Source organism: Ceratotherium simum, chromosome 40 (genome assembly GCF_057802395.1).
Source record: "Ceratotherium simum simum isolate JZ-2026a chromosome 40, ASM5780239v1, whole genome shotgun sequence".
Classification (NCBI taxonomy): Eukaryota; Metazoa; Chordata; class Mammalia; order Perissodactyla; family Rhinocerotidae; genus Ceratotherium; species Ceratotherium simum.
Genome location: NC_141939.1, coordinates 2,605,332 through 2,623,240, shown reverse-complemented (window position 1 = coordinate 2,623,240; position 17,909 = coordinate 2,605,332). Strand labels below are relative to the sequence as shown.

General features: G+C 40.4%; 1 protein-coding gene across 2 annotated transcripts in view; it reads right to left on the bottom strand.

Moving 5' to 3' along the window:
- Positions 1–14,073, bottom strand: part of BUB1 (BUB1 mitotic checkpoint serine/threonine kinase) — a 41,880-nt gene extending 27,807 nt beyond the window's left edge. Inside the window, exons 1-9 of one of the 2 annotated variants that reach the window (XM_087426120.1) lie at positions 13,948–14,073; positions 10,326–10,385; positions 10,109–10,247; positions 9,049–9,245; positions 7,255–7,298; positions 6,490–6,590; positions 4,941–4,993; positions 4,663–4,847; positions 3,284–3,435 (exon numbers count right to left, since the gene is read on the bottom strand). In XM_087426120.1, coding sequence (XP_087282246.1) covers positions 3,284–3,435; positions 4,663–4,847; positions 4,941–4,993; positions 6,490–6,590; positions 7,255–7,298; positions 9,049–9,245; positions 10,109–10,247; positions 10,326–10,385; positions 13,948–13,976 — 960 coding nt within the window. In that variant the 5' untranslated portion in view covers positions 13,977–14,073. Of the gene's footprint in view, positions 1–3,283; positions 3,436–4,662; positions 4,848–4,940; positions 4,994–6,489; positions 6,591–7,254; positions 7,299–9,048; positions 9,246–10,108; positions 10,248–10,325; positions 10,386–13,947 lie in introns of those variants that run through there. The other variant, XM_087426121.1, reaches the window with a different exon arrangement.
- Positions 14,074–17,909: the final 3,836 nt, after the last annotated feature.

Sequence of the window (17,909 nt, the reverse complement as noted above, 5' to 3'; positions counted from 1 at the left end):
AATGATCAAGAAGAAACCTATTGACCAAAATAAAGGTACAGATATTTTAGAAATGGATCTTGTATTAAAAATTTAGTATGTGATAAAGATATTTTAAATCAGTGGGGAAAGGCTGAGCTGGCCAATAAACGATTCAGGGACAAGGAGGAATCCATTTGGTAAATATATCCTTACGCCATCCAGACAAAAAATAAGTCCCACAAAGGGAGGCTTCTGGTTAAAGACAGTGGCTTAAACATGTGCTTTATCATTTACTCCCTCCCAAAGCCTCACCAAAATGACAGTGAAAGAATTCTTACACCTAAAACAGCAGTTGGAGGAGGCTGATCTCTGGAGAAGTTCAGAAATTGAGATAGATTTCAGAATAAAGTGAAGGTGGCACTGAAAACAAGAACACGGCAATAGTACGTCTGTCTAAAAAGCAGACTCTGAGTCCTGTCCTTGCAGGTGCATGCAGGGGGTCATTCTCCACGCCCCACCTGGCAGCAGGCTGGAGGTTTCCTTCCCGGAGAAACTGAATCAAAAGGACTCTGGACTAGGGCAGAAGGTGGTGGTACCAGAGACCACACTAGAAACAAAAGGGCTGAGTCAGTCTACTTCCCTAACAGCGGGACCTCTAGCCCCTTCCCTGGGCTCCCCAATTGCTAGCAGCTGAATTTATACTCTCAAATCTAAATAAAAGATTGTTTTCTGGAATATATCTGCCCAAAAAATTAGACACCTCCCAGTGAGGCTGATGTGTCAACTAGCCCCCTCCCGCACCTAGGGCTTGCAATCAGCTTTTTCAGGGCAGCTTTTGGATGAGTTGGTAGTACAGATCGTCAGATGTGATGATAAGCTTTCAATATGCAGCACAAAGACCAAAACAAATAAATGACACTTACAATAAAATAATTTATAAATAATCCTTGTTTACAGATTTACAAATATTCATAACTCCTTTATTTATAAAATTTATAGTAATTTACAAATAAAATAAATAAAGGGAAATAAAGGATTCTGAGATAGGAGAAAAAAATTAATATGCTTAGACTGACAGATAAGATATTACATTCACCTAAGAATAAGCAACTAGGAAAATGAACATTCAAAATAAAAAAGCTGTTTGATCCTAAAAATGACATCAGAAATAAAAGAATTTAATAAGAGGGCCATAAAAAAGTTAAGGAAATCTCCCAGAAAGTTAGGAGGAAAAAGCACAAAGATAGAAAATTGGAGAAAAAAGTTAAGAAAAATCAGAGGATCAGTCTGAGACAGTCTACTATTAAATATGAGCTACAGAAAACAAGAACAGAGACTGTGCCTGTGGAAGTATCATTTAAAAAAAAAAAAAAATCAATAAAATTCCCCAGAACTGCAGGACTAGAACGTTCAAGTACTGAGTGTAACGGATGGAAAGATAGACACCTGGCACATGACCATCACGTCACAGCACTGGGGGGAGAGACAATCCGACACACGTCCAGAGATCAACAACAACGAGGTCACAGTCGGAGAACCAGGATTCAGAATGACTCCGAGCTTCTCAGCAGCAACATGGAAGGCAAGACTGGAGCAGCGCCTTCAAAAATGCTGAGGGAACAGGATTTCCCTCCCGGAACGACACACCCAGCCAAATTATCACCCCAGTGAAAGGGTAGAATAAAGATGCTTTTAGATGTGCAAGAGATCTCAAAAATTAACCCCCAATACTTTTTAAAAAAAAGCTCTTGGACACTGTGGGCCACCAAAATGGGGTCACTTGAGGAGGAACGATGCCATGGGAACCAGAAAACAAACAGGGATCCACCCCAGGAGAGAGGAAAGGGGAGGACAGCTGCTGCGAAACCCGCCCGCAGGAGGACAGAAGGCTCTGGGAGCCATGTGGCCAAGAAAAGTGAAACTAAGAGAGTCTGATGCTTTTGAACAGAATGAAAGGATATTCACAGTTTCTTCAGAGAGTTTGGGGATAAACGTCTGCTATACCAAAAAAATATAGCGAAAGAAAACGAGACAACTATTCTAACATTTCTTGGAACACTCCACGGAAAACAGAAATTATACAAGAATGGAAATCCAAATAAATAAGAAAAAACAAAACAATCCCATAGAAAAATAGACAAAGTCTATCAAAGTCAATTTAAAGAAAAAAAAAACAAACAGCCACTAAATGTATTTTAAAAAGTCCAAATTCACCTATAATTGAATAAAAACATACATCAAATGGTTGAAAATATTTAGGATAGCTAACGTTAGCCAAGTGTATACAAGAAACAGGACTTTTATTCACTATTAATGTGAGTGTTAACGTAGTCAATTTTTGGAGGGCAGACTGACAGTATTTTAGGTGCTCAAGCTTCAAAGGCAGCAATTCTATTTCTCTGCATCTTTTCTAGAGAAATAATCTCAAGTGTACAAGAATGCTCACTGCAGCATGATTGGTAACAGTCTCCACACGGCGCAGAGACTGTGCTGCGAGTAGAATGAGTTAGATCTCTATGTAATAACAGGGAAAGATCTGTTTAAGATGGGTTAGGAGAAAAACCAGAAAATACTTCTGTAGAAACTTCAAATTGTATTCATATTTATGTGTGTTCATGCTCAGTAAAAGTCTGGAAAAATACAAACTACAGTAGTTAGCAATGAAAGAGAGTGTTCATTTATATATGTACTATACGCACATGCACATATACATACACACACATTTCATCAAATTTTTAAAAATCAGTCATATATTGTCACAATTTTTAAAATATGTAAGAAAATAGGATGTTTTATTGTCATCGTATCCTATAGCACAGATAGACATACACTAAGTGCAAGTTTAAGCAACCCATTATACAGCTTAAATTCATTTATTCCCAATCTACCCTATTCATTAACAATTTTAAGAAAATATATGTGGCTGTAACACATTCACCACCTCTCCCCTCTTCCAACATGAAACGATGGCAAACAGAAAATGTACCTAGATGACAAATTAATGAAATTATCATATTCAAATCTCATTATATAATAGTTATTGTACCAAAAAAAATCAGAAAAAGGACTATATAAACTAATACATAAATATATAAAAATGTACACACATATATATAAAAACATACTATAAATTGTTCTGTAACTTCCTTTTCTCATTGTACATTTTGAACATCTTTCTGTGTCAAATTATTTTAAAAATTCAGAAAGCTAGTGGCTAAATTAACATCAGAATTAACTCTAAAAGTAGGGCATAGAAAGGAGCAAATAAAAATGGAAATCCATTTTACTGGGCACGGGAAACATCAGTGAAGAGCATACACACCTCAGAGCTTTCCTGGAAAGCTGTCAGGTTCTCAGGGGACGGCTCTGCCACCTGATGCAGCTTCTTATGAAGTTCGTCTAGCTTCTGTTTTAACAGTTGTTCTTCAAAAGCATTTGCTTCTTTCTTTTTCATATAATGTCTGTCTTCATTTACTTTAGGAGAGGAAAAAAATGGTTTGCATGCAAAGTTTAAATTCAGGCCATCAAAGGAATACACATAAATGAGTGAAAGGCTAATTTCCAGATGGTATTTTTTTTTCACTAGTCTTTTCCATGTGTCTTAGGTTATTAGAACTGAAAAGTGTATTACCTTTTAATTATAATTTTTACCTGCCCTCAGCATGGTTACTTTTAAGTTCAGGGCTTGTAAGTCACAGAAATTTCCATGTTGATCAACAATAATATTGGATAATAGTACAGTATGATACTAAGCACTTCTTGTATAACGATGGTGCTTGGGGAAATTATTTGAAAATGGAACAGTTTTTAAAAGATATAAATCTCTAGCTGCTTTCTGAGAAGAAATAAAAGTAAAGTGCACTGAAATTATATTGTGGGTTGGCCTACCTCTGATGACGGGTTAACACAACCACGTCACATACAAATCAAATTGCCTGACTAAGACTGTAGGTCACGGCATGTGAAAGAAAAATGCACCTGTGAACGGCACAACATGGGTTCCTCCATGAGCGTGAAGTGTTAGCTGACTGATCTCCCAGTTGTCAACCAAATGAGAAAGAATGAGCAAACAAGGAGGGCCAGCAGAGCGGCTATAGTGCAAACGACGAGATGGTGTAAAAGCCCTGAGTGAAACAAAGGTTCACCTTCCTATCCAAGGTCCATATTGTTACAGCAAAGGCGACTGCAAATGTTGGTATTAACAGTCAGTTTTCCCTGTGAGGGTAAAACCTGATCCAGTATACAGCCATAAATAACATGGCACTTTATCAGAGGACTCCTGAATGTCTTACGGAGTAGTTGCAGATCTCAGAAAATCTCAACTCCAGTTCCTAACTTCATTCTTTCATAGTACAAATAACTGATGAGAGATTTAGAACTGCTATACACAGAAGTTCAAATCCATACAGATAATATAAATATCTAGTTCACCAAAAGCTAAAGCAACACTGGTATGGATATCTACTGTAGTGCTGTTTTAACTTCAAGGTTTGCTGTCAAGACATCAATTTAGTTCTTGGACAAACACGGCTGCCACTCTAGTATTTAACAAAGATTTCTAGGCTTCTGATAGGATGAGCTGGAGACATTTTCACAGATTCTTTCAGCATAGTCAATTATCTGTTAAAAAATGTAATTACTCCGATATGAGGATTATTTTAAGTGACATAAGAATATCTCAAATAATAGCATTGCAAGTACCCCATTGTTCATGCTTTCTCCGTTGATTATATTTCTGGGCTCTCAGTTCTTCAAAGGAAAATTCTGAATCTCCACGAATAAGCTTCTCTTTGCAATACATAACAACCTGCTGAACATCAGCTTTGGCTGCCAAAGATGGGGGTACAGAATATCCTGATTTAGAAATCATGATCACCCTTTGTTCCCTATAATGGGGAAAAGGATATTATTTACAACAGTGTACTGAAGCAGCTCTTGAAGGAAACTGTGCGATAGATTAATGCACTGATCGTACTTACACATTTGACTCTTTATCACAAGCTGAAGATACCACTCCCGAAAGTTCTGAACCCTAAAAAGACAGAAAAGAAACACTCACTCGAAAAGAAACCATCATCCAAATTACTTCACAAAACAATATGAAATGCTTGAGGGGCCTCTTAAGCAGATTTGTGTATGTTCTTCAAAGTGATGATTAATATCTGAAGCTGTAGTTTGCATTCTTAACATTATGATAACTTTCGCAACTAGAGTCCAGTGAGAAAGTGACTTAAAATTTCTATTTGGTAGTAGAGAGGGCACTTATTTCCCTTTGAGCCATAGTCTAGGAGCTGGGCCACAGTACCTAAGTATTATAGGATTAACATTCCAAATAGCTACATTTAAAGATTTTCTTCTGATACTATTCTACCTTCAGGGGTTCCCAGTGCTAGCATTCATTCACTAAACAAATATTTAATGACCACCTCATACATGCCACGTGCTGAGCCAGTGCTGGGAAGATGACCGCAAACAAGACCCCCTCTGCTGTCTAAACACTTACAGACGGTCGGAGCGATAGGAAGTAATGAGGCTGGAAGTATGCGTAGGATGTAAATTGGGATAGTGTGAGTATCTGTCATAGTTAGGAATTCACATTCTACTTCTAGGAATATGTTACATTAATAAAACTTTCACATGTGCACTAAGAACAGAGGCTTTTCCATTGGATTTAGCTTAAAGAGGGTCCTAGCAAACTCTGAAAGAGCAATTGTACTACGAAGAAGACAGATGCTGAGCAACAAGGCTGAGGAAAGAGAGACTTGAGCATTCTTCCATGTTGATAAGCCATCAGGCCAGAAGAGGTCTCGATAAGGCAAAAATCTCGAGGAGGATAAAAGACAAGCACAGGTGGAAGGCCTGCTTTCCCCAACACGATGGCAGGGAAGGACGCAGTTACATTTACTGGTTGGTGGCAGAAAATTGACAGATGTCATCTGATGGCTTCTGCTGTCTCACTGAAATAGTATTTTGTCAGCTCACAGGCGAGAGGTTAGAGGTAGCCAAGTCCCAAATTTGAGGAAAGTGAAGAAAAGTTTAAAAGCACTGTAATTTGGCATTAAAGAGTGAAATGGAAAACATAAGAGATACTTAAAACATAAAGAGTGAGCCAGGAAACTGGAAACATAATTGCTGGAGAGAAGTAAAGCCCTGGTTGAGGCTACAGGCACCACATTAGAAGCTCTGAGTTTTTTAGCCAGGGCTCAAGGGGGGAGGCCAGCAGAACAAAGGAGAGAAGCTTCAGGGAAGGAAGTGAAGACAGGAGGTTGTGTAGTGGGGGCCCCTAGGTCAGATCAATGCAGGAAATTATGGTCAGAGAACAAGTTATTTAAATTTAATATTTGAGGTGAACAGTGGTAGATGACGACAGGCCAGCAAGTTGCCACAGGTGCAGGTGGCTGACATGAAGGTTAGAGTCATGGGAGACACGGTCAAAGAAATGAGATGCCAAAGTGGACATGGAAGGCAGCCGGATGACCATTCAATAACCTTCCCAGTTTCCACACAACCCACAAATGTTATTGTTACCTGATTCTTAGAAATGCAGGCTGCGTTATTTCCCGGATTTGATTTTGATGTCATCATTTGGTTTAAAATCTGACTATTATGTAGAGGTTCTGAGGTTCCAGCTATGGGGAGGAAAGTATGAAATAAAGAGAAGTAAAACCATATTAAATAAAATTACAAATACATTCCCCTGATCTTTCAGTAAGCAGCACAAGAAATAAATCAGCTCATTCACGTTGTCTCAGAAAATGTAACTAAAACACTTTTTAGGTAAGAGAAACAGTATAGAGACAATTTTCTGATGAATTCAAAATGCCCAAGGAAGTACCTGAAAGAAATGTAAACTCTAACTAGATATTTTAAACAGGATAGGATAGTAAATGCTTAGTGCTGAAATGTAATCTTTATTTCTGGGAAAAAAAATAACCACATTTCTTTAAAAAGTGCAGTACACACATTTGCTTCAATTCAGAACAGATGCACTCCAGAGTAAGTACTGTCCTCTATTTTGGGCAATTTTGATTTTTTTTTTTTAAATCCTAAAAATACAATTAAGTCACCAAGTTATCCTGTGGATTTGCTCTTTCAACCTGCTAAGACAGGAACTCCTGCTCTCCAGGGCTACTTAGTGGGCATTATTACTACCAGAGCACCTTCCCCATTACCTAAGACATTACAATCAATAAACACTGAATGGGTTTGTTTTTTAAGGAAAAAAAAAAAAAGCAGTGCAAATCAGAGACAAAATTATCAACAATTTAGACATTTTAGAAAGCATTACTTTACCTTGAGCTGGCAAATGGGTTTTGGTGAGGCGTGTCTGAAACAACCTAAATGACAGAAGAAAGGCATCGATACAGATCATAAACTTCAGTTTAATACATATTTGTATTAAAGCAAAAATTAAATATAATAGCTTATTATAAACTACTAAAAACTGAGGTCAAGAGAGAATGTAAAGTTGAATTTTAGAGTTGCTTCAAAATTAAAAAAGAATTCTGGGATTATCTTTATATCCAATACACTTATATTAGAAAACTTCCTCCTTTTGCCTAGTTTATGGCAGTATTTCTCAAATTCACATAACAAATGTACCCTCCTTCTCTGTGTATGCAGACGTTACAATATGGGGTGTTTGAACTCTCTGTTTTAAGCATTCTATACATGTGGAATATACCGAATATCATGTTTGGAAGAAAGAAGTGAAAGTGCAAAACACAGACTACTACTTCAGAAGGCAGATATATTATTGTTCATGCTGTGAGAACTTCTTAAACACGTCATTTCACGGCACCTTTGCACACCAACTCAATCCGTCAAGTAATACGCAACTTCCAAGTTGGACATTTTTCAGTGATGTGAGCAAGAGTGCACAGTATAAAGAGACTAAGAGACGTACAATGAAATGCAACCAAACGCCAAATCTTATTTGACTCTTAATTCAAACAAACCAATGGTAAAAAGCTCCACCATTTTACATAATGAGGAATGACTAAAAATTAATGTTATTAAAGAATTATTGTTTGTTTTGTTAGGTATGAAAACAGTGTAAGTTTCTGTAAGAAACCACCTTGTAGAGATGTTTAAGGAAGTGTTTGGGGTAAAATATTTTGCTGTCTTGGGTTTGTTTCAAATTCTTCAGCATAAAAAAATAATCATCTAATGTTAATAATTATTGAAAAGAGCATGAGCATTGTAGCAAAGTTGAAAAAAAATGAACATATTAAATGCTGACAAGGTGTACAGTGAGGTAAGTTGGCTCATATGCTGCTAGAGAGAGAGATGGCAAAAAACTGGTTTAACCTTTGAGCACATAATTTGGTTATATGTACCACAAGCCTTAAAACTCTTCATACTTCATACCCCCTCTGACTCATTAGTTTCAATTTTGAGAATCTATCAGAAGGAATTAGAGAAAAATGGGAAATATATTAGGAAATACTTTTATGATAAAGGGAAAAGACCTGACACAAAGCTGCATATGTATATAAAGTGTGCCTGCAATTCTAAATAACAAGCAGAGAAAAAAATGTCCACTAAAATAAATGCCAGACGGTTTCTTCTGCTTCTGTAATTTTCTGAATTCCCTAAACGTGCAGTTAATCACAGAAAAAGTAAAAAATTATGAAAAACAAGTTATTCATTAAGATATTCATTATGTTGTTCTTTGTCAAAAATCAAAATGTTGGAAACAACTTAATTATTCAGTTGGAGAACAGTTAAATTATGACAACTCTGGGACAGACTCTATACCACTTTATCAATACATAAAAGTCCATAATTTCTTAAGAGCAATAGAAAGGTCAGTATATATAACCAGACATACGATATGACTTACTGTTAAAATACACAAACACAAAGACACACACACAGGCATAGGAAAAGATACTGCAAGGAAATGCACCAAAATGTTAACAGTGATATTTCTGGGCAGTTTCGTTTCCTTTACACTATTCTGTATTATCCACATCTTCTACAATGAGAAGGATTTTCCTGTATAAACAGGTAGTAAAAATTTTTAAGAGCAAACAGTACATTTCAAAGCAGGAAATACCATGTGGAATTTTATTTTCAAGCTACCTGTACTGCTGTTGCAGCAGCTCGCTAGGTTCGGCCTGATTTTGAATTCCTCTCCGAAAAACAGCGCTGGCATGCTGCAGCTTTCCTTGGCTTTCCAGATGCCCAGCCCAGGCTATGTACAGTGGAGAGGACAAGGTCCCGATCCCATGGTTGTACAGAAACTCAAAAAACTGATGACAGTCATTGTTGTATTCAGCCTACAAAAACCCAAAGCAAACAGACATCAGAACACAGGAAGGAACTGCTAGTGTAGATCTGGCCCAGCGTACAGTCAGCCCCAATGTTCAGTCTTCATGGAGGCTTCAGGATGTACTGCAGAGAGGAAGACCTGTGTGGTTCTCTGACGGCAAACCTAAAAGTTAAGCTCATTCCTTTCGTTCACATTCAATGCCCCCATAATTACCCACACTATTTCCCAAAGATAGCAGGTTCTATAATAACCCACTACATAAGTATTACTTCTGTCTCAATCTGAGCTTGCTCAAATTCCAGAGGGTGCCTCTAATCCGAGTATGTTGTAATTTAGTGAACAAACCCATGTTTACTCTATCCATGATTTTATTACTAGAACTTGTGTCCCCAAGCCTTTATTTCAAGATTGAAGAGACCCAACCTTTAAAGTCTAACCTGAGGCAGCCTTCTCTTTTTAGTACTAAATTTAATTTCTGTGAGTTCATATTTTCTTAATTATTCAGGATGAAGTTAATTTATTCCCAGGAACTCTCTTAGTACCTGGGAGTGCTTGCTTATCCCCCTTTCCCCAAGCACACTTCTCATCCAACACACTTTCTTTTAATTTAATGGTTTCTATCTCGTGTTGTAACATTTAAAGACTTGATACACAGAGAAAGAGGGTTTTAAAATTAAATCACTGAGTCCACAATACAGAAGCTAAAAAGTTTTAAAATACACATCTCTGGCCATACAACTTTTAAAAATTTATGACTGGAAACATAAGGAATTAAAGAAAAGACAGTCTAAAATGATCTTAAAATCTGGGGAAAAAAGCAATAGTGCAACATGATTATAGATTTGATTATACATCTGAAAGTATACTTACAAATTTTAAACAATAATTGATGAATCTTGGGTCATTGTGGTATCTCTTCTTATCTAAAAATTCCTTCATTAAATTTTCTAATAAAGTTGTCAAGTATTTCTTATTTTCAGGAAAGTTCTTTTCTACCCACCGAATGTAACTAGAAAGACACAGGCAATATTAATTTTCAGGACAGCACATAGTTTGTTTATAGGAAAAAAATAAACTAAATGCTAACCTTTCCCATTCACCAAGTGGATCATGGCCCTTGTAGCTCTGCATGTGGGCTTCAAACATTCTAGAAGCAAGAAAAATATGTACATGGGATATCAGGGATAATTCCTAAAAGCAAAAGATTTATTTTATATTTATCATTTATACACCTGAAAATGGACATCTTAAATATCAATTCATATGCTATATTAAAATTAAAAGAGCATTCTCTCAGAGGTGGTCAGAACACTCAGCAGCAGTCAGTGTTTTTCCAGAAGAAAGTAAGACCCAAGGCCCCTGAGCTTAGCCCTAGAAAGAGGCAGCTAGAAGAGTCCCCAGCTCTGTCCCCAAGAGTCTCTGTCTCCTCTCACTGATTCCCAGTGTCACTACCACCACTATGAGAGGCAGCGTCCAAAAGTTTCCTGCTTCTTTTCCCGATGGCGGGACCCAGGCGTGGCACTGCCTCAGACCCCTCCCCTCGCTGCTCAGGAGTTTGGCTGACACAAGGCTGGAAGGAGATTTGAAGAGGGCTTGTGAATGGGTGTGAGACAGCCCAGGGCACCACCAGTCGGGGTTTCCAGACAGTTTGCATTCCGGGCCTCAGTGGAACACAGCGTCCCTGAGGAAGAACGCACGATGGCAATGCTCATAAATCAGCGACTATGGTTCCCAGAGAACTCTGCTTGCTCCTAGTTCCACATGCCCAACCAACCACGGCTTAAAAAACACCACCTAGGCAAAGTTCTCCATGGGAGCTCAGGTGCTAGTGGGGTAAGCAAACAAAAAGAAACATAGGGGCCGGCCCAGGGCTCGTAGGTTCAGATCCCAGGTGCTGACTGGAACGCACGCTTGTCAGGCCATGCTGTGCCGGCCTCCCACATAAAGTAGAGGAAGATGCACAGAGATGTTAGCTCAGGGCCAGTCTTGCTCAGCCAAAAAAAAAAAAAAACATGTAAAATAATGTCAGGTGACATTAAGCACTTAGAAAAAAACCCAAAATAATGGGAGAAGGGTAAAAACGTGATATGATTTACTTTTTGATAGAGTGGTCAGGGAAGGCCTGCCTTTCTGAGGGGGTGACATTTGATCAGTGCCAGAGAGCCATGCAGCTATTTAAGAGTGCTGAGCTAGGAGACTGGCGGGGGTGACAAGATCTAATTTGCATTTTAAAACAACCATTCTGTCTCTCCAAGTGAAGAAGGGGGTGGGGAATGAGAACAGAAGAGGGAAATCAGTCAGAAAGCTACTGCACACTCTTAGTCGCAGTGACAGTCCCAGTGACAGGTTGGTGAGTTGGACCAGGGTGGGAACAGTGCAAGTGTGGAATTTGGGGTGTTTTGGAGAAACAGACAATGGGACTTGCTGATGGCACTGCATACTGGGTGTGAGAGATTCAAGCTAAGGAAGACCTCCAGGTTTTCTATCAAAGAAATTACATGATTTTTGCAAAAAAAAAAAAAAGATTTAAAAGCAATACTTTCTTCTAGCTATCAGCTCAGTATACAAATGAAATCAATATTTCTTATGACCCAAAATCCAGAAGCCACAAAAGAAAAGCTAGATAAAGTCAACTATATATAAATAAGCTTCTACATGTCAAATAAACAACAACAAAAAAAACACCAAGCAGAGTCAAAAGAGAAATGATAAACTGGGACAACAAACAGAACTTCCAGAAATTGGAAAAAAATAAACTCAATTCAAAAAATGAACAAAAGGCATTCCACAGAAAAATACTCAACCTCTCTGAGAAATTCACCTCACTGAGATACAATTTCTCACTCAACAGATTGGCAAAAATGTGACAACAGTGTATAGGAGAGGCAGTGGAAACAGGCACTCCCATAGCTTGCTTACAGGTAGCAGCACCCTCAATCTCTGCCAATGGAAGCGGTAACAGCTACCGAAATTACAGATGGATTTACTTTTGATCTAGCAAACCCACTTCTGGGAATCCAGAAGGCAGATACATCTGTGTATGTGCAAAATGCCACATGTACAAGCTTTTTCACTGTAGCACTATTTGTAATAGCAAAAGATTCTAATATATATAATAATAGCAAAAGATTGTCAACAACCCATTTCCATCAATGAGGGACTTTTTAGATCAATTATTGTACATGAAATATTATGCAAGTGTAAAGAAGAATGGGAAAGAGCTTTATGCACTGATAGAGAGAAATCTCTAAGGATAGTGTTAACGAAAAAAAAAAGGAAAAGCAGTGTATATGCTCTGCTACATTTTATGTGAGATAAAGGCAGGAACTGTATACACACAGCACACATACATATATAGATATATTAATATACTATAATATAAACATTTATATTTGCAAAAAGAAACACTTGAAAAATAAACTAGAAAAATGGTTACATATGAGAGAATGGGTATAGACAGGTATAGATCTCAGAGAATATCTTTTTTTAACCATATAAATGTATCACTTCTCTTTAAAAAATAAAAAATTATTTTTAAATTTTGAATCTCCGTCTCATGCCTCATAACTCATAAATTCCTACAATGTCAGAACCTTTCTCCCAAAATATATGTAATAATAGGCTGCCCAAGGTAAACATTTCACCTTCAGATACCGGCCATATTTCCCTAGTAACATGGCCTGAATACAATGTAAGTTACTACTAAAACACCCAGTTCATTAAAGCAAATAGTCTTTAGTAAGTCAAAATAAGGTCAGAAATTCTTAATTTCTCTTTTAAAATGAGAGAAACCAAACTTCTCCAAGTGAAATCCTTCCCCGGCTAGACTGAAGGTTAAAGAAAAAGTCTTAAAGCAAATGGATTTTTGTTTTGACTGTACTTAACGATCTCAATCTTCTACCCCAAAGAGAGATTACCCGGGCGCTCATAAAACCAACCAGTTTCACTTCCTATCATATATGATGTAACTGTTTTAAATGCTTTGGAAACAGTCTGGATAAATCACCTAAGTCATAAAGCAAAGGCGTGGAAATTTAAAAAATTATTAGCAGGTTGACATAAATGACAATAAGCATAGCTTTTTTTTTTTTTTTTCTTAAAGTGCACGTATTCAAACACTTTTAAAATTGACCGTGGGACGACGGGTAAAAGCAGTGTGAAGTTCTCTCCCAACCGCAGTAGAATTGTTTAAATAAGTGGCTTTCCAAGGTTCTCATGAAACCTACATATAAGGTTTTTTTCGTTGGGTTCGATTCTTTCCTTCCACAGCGGCGATTTGCCCAGAGGGGGTTCCTTAACAAAGAACAAATGCGAGCTCTGGGGGCCTCACGAATTGCCCAAATTCCCCCAAGCTGCCACTGCGGCCGCAGCTCGGCCGACGAGGGCCAGGGTCTCCACAGGAGCGCCGGCCACACGATCCGGAGTCCGATCAACGACTCACAAGTGACCCGCAGCCTGGCTGGGGTGGGGTGGGGTGGGGTGGGGTGGGTGGGGTGAGGATAGGATGGGGTGGGTGGGGTGGGGTGGGGTGGGGACAAACTCCGAAGCCAGGGAGAGGGGCGGGAGGGGCTTAAGGGAGGCAGGTCTGGGGCGGGCCGGGCCGAGGACCCGCAGCCCGCCAGGCCCGACCCCGAGGTACCCAGGCCCCTCGGCGCCCGCAGCCGCGGGTCGCGCCCCCGCCCGCCCCCACCCACCAGACCGACCCTTACCGAACGGCATTTTCCAGGTTATCGCCCATGGCGAGAGGACGCCGGCCAGCAGCAGCTCCCGCTGCGCCGCGAGGGAGTCGCCGCCGCCGATTCAAATCTCCCGCGCAGCCGCAGACGCCGTGACGAGCGTGCGCCAGGCGCCCGGCTCGGCCTCCGCCGCCGACGGGGCTGGCCAATCGCCGGCGCCGTTGCCAGGAGACCAAGTCCCGCCCCCCGCCCCGCGCGGCGGCTGTTCCGCGCGCGTCCCCGCCGCCCCCTGCTGCACCGAGCGCTCGCGGCCGGCCGGGGAGGACTGGTGTCCAGTGCGGCGCGTGGAGGGCGCCCGCACAGCCTTTCGGATCATGAATCGAGCCTAGAGGTCTCCAAGTATTCTGGATGCCTCTTCCACACTGTTCCTTAAAAAAGGCCAAATGGCCCCTTATAAAGCCCTGATGCCAATCACTGTGGGCATTTGTAGGAGTACTAAGTACCAGGGCGTCACCAGTACCTAGAAACGGACGTGTTTCTAGGAGTAATTTCCTGCCTTACTCAATGACTTCCCTTTGTCCTTACTTATGGAAGTCCCTCTCTGCCATTATTCCTACCCTGAGGGAGAATTACAGCGACCTTGCCACACAACGTGTTCATCTTAATGTCTCTCTCAGGTTAATGAACCTCGTGGTGTTTGAGATTTATTGGGAACAGAGGGAGGGGTGGGCAGTAGAGGCAGAGAACAGTCATTTGCAGACTTGAAACTGGCGTTGGAGGCAGAGGAAATGGAAGGTGAAGATGGGAATCAGATCTCACCGAGGGAGAGTCCTGGGAACACAATGATGTCTTCCATACATAAGGACAAGGAAAGATAATTTGGGGGCCTAGGAGAAGTGACAGAAACAGGCCATCGAAGCTGGGGAAGGCTGCTGCTTTGTCTTTAGATGTGTTCAGTTGGAGGGGTTACCAGGCATTCGTCCTTCTGTAGAACACGACTAGCCACAGTGGAAGGAAGACGGAGACAGACCTGGTTCAAAGGCTCCCACAGCTTACTGAAGGAAGTTTCTAGGCTGTTTCCTAAGCCTAGCATGATTTTTTTTTTTACCTCTACATGTCAGGGATAAATGAAGAACTGCCAAATAGGTTGATGAAGAAAGAGTTTGATACTTGGAAGAAAATCTGTCAACTCCAAATTGCTATCAATTTACGTAAATCAATATAGGCAGAAAATATCAAAAGGGCTGGCAAATATGTTCATTTTTTTAAAAATTTGCTAATTGAAAGCTCCTGGCACTGACAACATTCCAAATTCTGTCTACTCTCACCCTTGTCTTCTTTAATCTTTTCCCTCTGCCCCTTTCTCCTTAGGCTTCCTTTGTTTAATTTGGAATTTGTTTTTGTTTTTTTTTTGCGTAGGAAAGAGTGGCCCTGAGCTAACATCTGTTGCCAATCTTCCTATCTTTTTTTTTTTTTCCTCCAGAAAGCCCCAGCACATAGTTGTATTTTCCAGTTGTAAGTCCTTCTAGTTCTTCTATGTCAGCCGCTGCCACAGCATGGCTACTGACAGAGGAGTGGTGTGGTTCCGCGCCCGGGAAGTGAACCCAGGCTGCCAAAGCAGAGAGCACCGAACTTGAACCACTAGGCCATCAGGGCTGGCTCTGGAATTCCTTAATAATATACAATGTGGTAGAAGAGGAAGGTTCCCTTTCAAATACACAACAGTTGTGATAACATTATTAAAACTAGGGTTTAGAGTCAAGCTTTAAAGCTCAAACAAGTTGAGTCAGCTGCCTGTGGGAAGGAAATGAACACAATCCTCTTGCCTACAACTATGAAAGGTCAGGAATGTGCTTATTCCCAAGACAACCTCCCTATGTGTTTGTTTATACACCTTTCTGGGTGCTTTTTAGGGCTGTCTGTGACATCCTAATGAACTAGCCATTTTAGTGTTATCTGTTTTTATCAGGCCCCATCAGCCTGAGTGCTGCAAAATTAGAGTCATGGTTTCCTGGGGAAAATGGTACTCTGATAATTGTTATAGCTGTTTTGGAAAGTAATATCAATATCTGTTGACAAAAAACAAACAAAACGAAACGAAGCCATTACTCCCAGGGAGAGAATGCATGGAGCGGAGCACAGTGGGAGAGGGACAGGGTGAGTCCGGGGGCCATGCTGCCCCCAGTGCAGTGGCCCAGCGCTGGACACAAGGCGCATGCTCGGACATCGGGGACAGCTGCGCCAGTTGTGGCTCACTCTCACCATGGGATATTTTACACCCGTTAGAAAAACTGAGTCAGGTCTATAGCAATGACTTGGAGCCATTTACCTTACGTTCAATCACATGTGAAGAGCGAGAGGCAGAGGTGAAAATTTAATCCCAGGGCCGCCCCGTGGCTTAGCGGTTAAGTGACCACGCTCCGCTACTGGCGGCCCGGGGTTTGGATCCTGGGCACGCACCGATGCACCACTTCTCTGGCCATGCTGAGGCCACGCCCCACATACAGCAACTAGCAAGATATGCAACTATGACATACAACCATCTACTGGGGCTTTGGGGAGAAAAAAGAGGAGGAGGATTGGCAATAGATGTTAGCTCAGAGCGAGTCTTCCTCAGCAAAAGGAGGAGGATTGGCACGGATGTTAGCTCAGGGCTGATCTTCCTCACCAAAAAAAAAAACAAACAAAAAAATTTAATCCCAATATTGTAAAACAAAGGTGAAAAATTCATGTTTCCATATGATTATATAAACAAGGAGAAAGATATGAAAGGGCTATCTTTCATATAGAAAGACAGTGGGGTGACTTTCTGGGAGTAGACTTGATGCTAGGGCCCAGCTTTGCCTTCCTGCTTCATCATACTGCCAGGTTCCCAGTGTGGTTGCAGCCAACCCTCTATGAGCCATAAGATAATAAGGCAGATGTGTGACTGGGTTCTGGGAGCAGTAAAGAGGGAAGGGAGGACCCTCTGGATTGGTGAGTTGAGGCAAGTCACTAGACCTGACCCCCTAAAGCAGGACTTCTTTAAAGAGCCCTTTTACTTTCATTCTCTATCAACTTTGTTTTAAAGCAAAAATGGGGCATTTGTTGACTCACATAGCTAGACTTCCTAAGGGATCAGCTGGCTTTCAACCCAATTGGACCCCAGTACTTGAGCAACACCACCTGGATTGTGTCTCACCCCAGCCCCCAGCTCTTCGTGGCTTCAATGAGATCGTGGCAACTCCCAGTTCACATGGGCCTTCGAGCACATGAGCCCAGAGAAAGGGAAAGAGAAGCTCTTTTCAATGTTTATTTTGAAAAGACACGTTGATTAGATGACCTGCCAGAGGCAGGTGAGACACCGAGAGACAGACTGGGAGAAAATATTTTCAAAAGACATATCTGATAGAGGACTATTATCCAAAATATACAGTAATGAAATCTTAAAACTCAACAACAAGAAAACACAACCCAATTTAAAAATGGGCCAAAGACTTAGACACCTCATCAAGGAAGACAGACAGATGGCAAAAAAGCGTATGAAAAGATGCTCCACATCCTATGTCATCAGGGAAATGCAAGTTTAAACAATGAGATACCATTGCACGTTTTAGAATGGCTGAAATCCAGAACACTAATAATACCAAATGCTGGAAGGAGGTGGAATAACAGGAACTTTCATTCATTCATTGTTGACGGGAATGGAAAATGGCACCCTCACTTCGGAAGACACTTTGCCCATTTTTTAATAGGATTGTTTGTCTTTTCATTGTTGAGTTGCATGGGTATTTTATATATTCTGGATACTAGACCCTTATCAGATATATTATTTGCAAATATTGCCTGCCATTCTGTGGATTGTCTTTCACTTTCTTGATAGTCTTTCAGTGCACAAAATGTTTACATTTTGATGAAGTCTAATTTATCTATTCTTTTCTTTTGTTGCTCATGCTTTTGGTGTCATATCTAAGAATCCATTCCAAAGGAGAAATCCAAGTCGATGAAGATTTAGT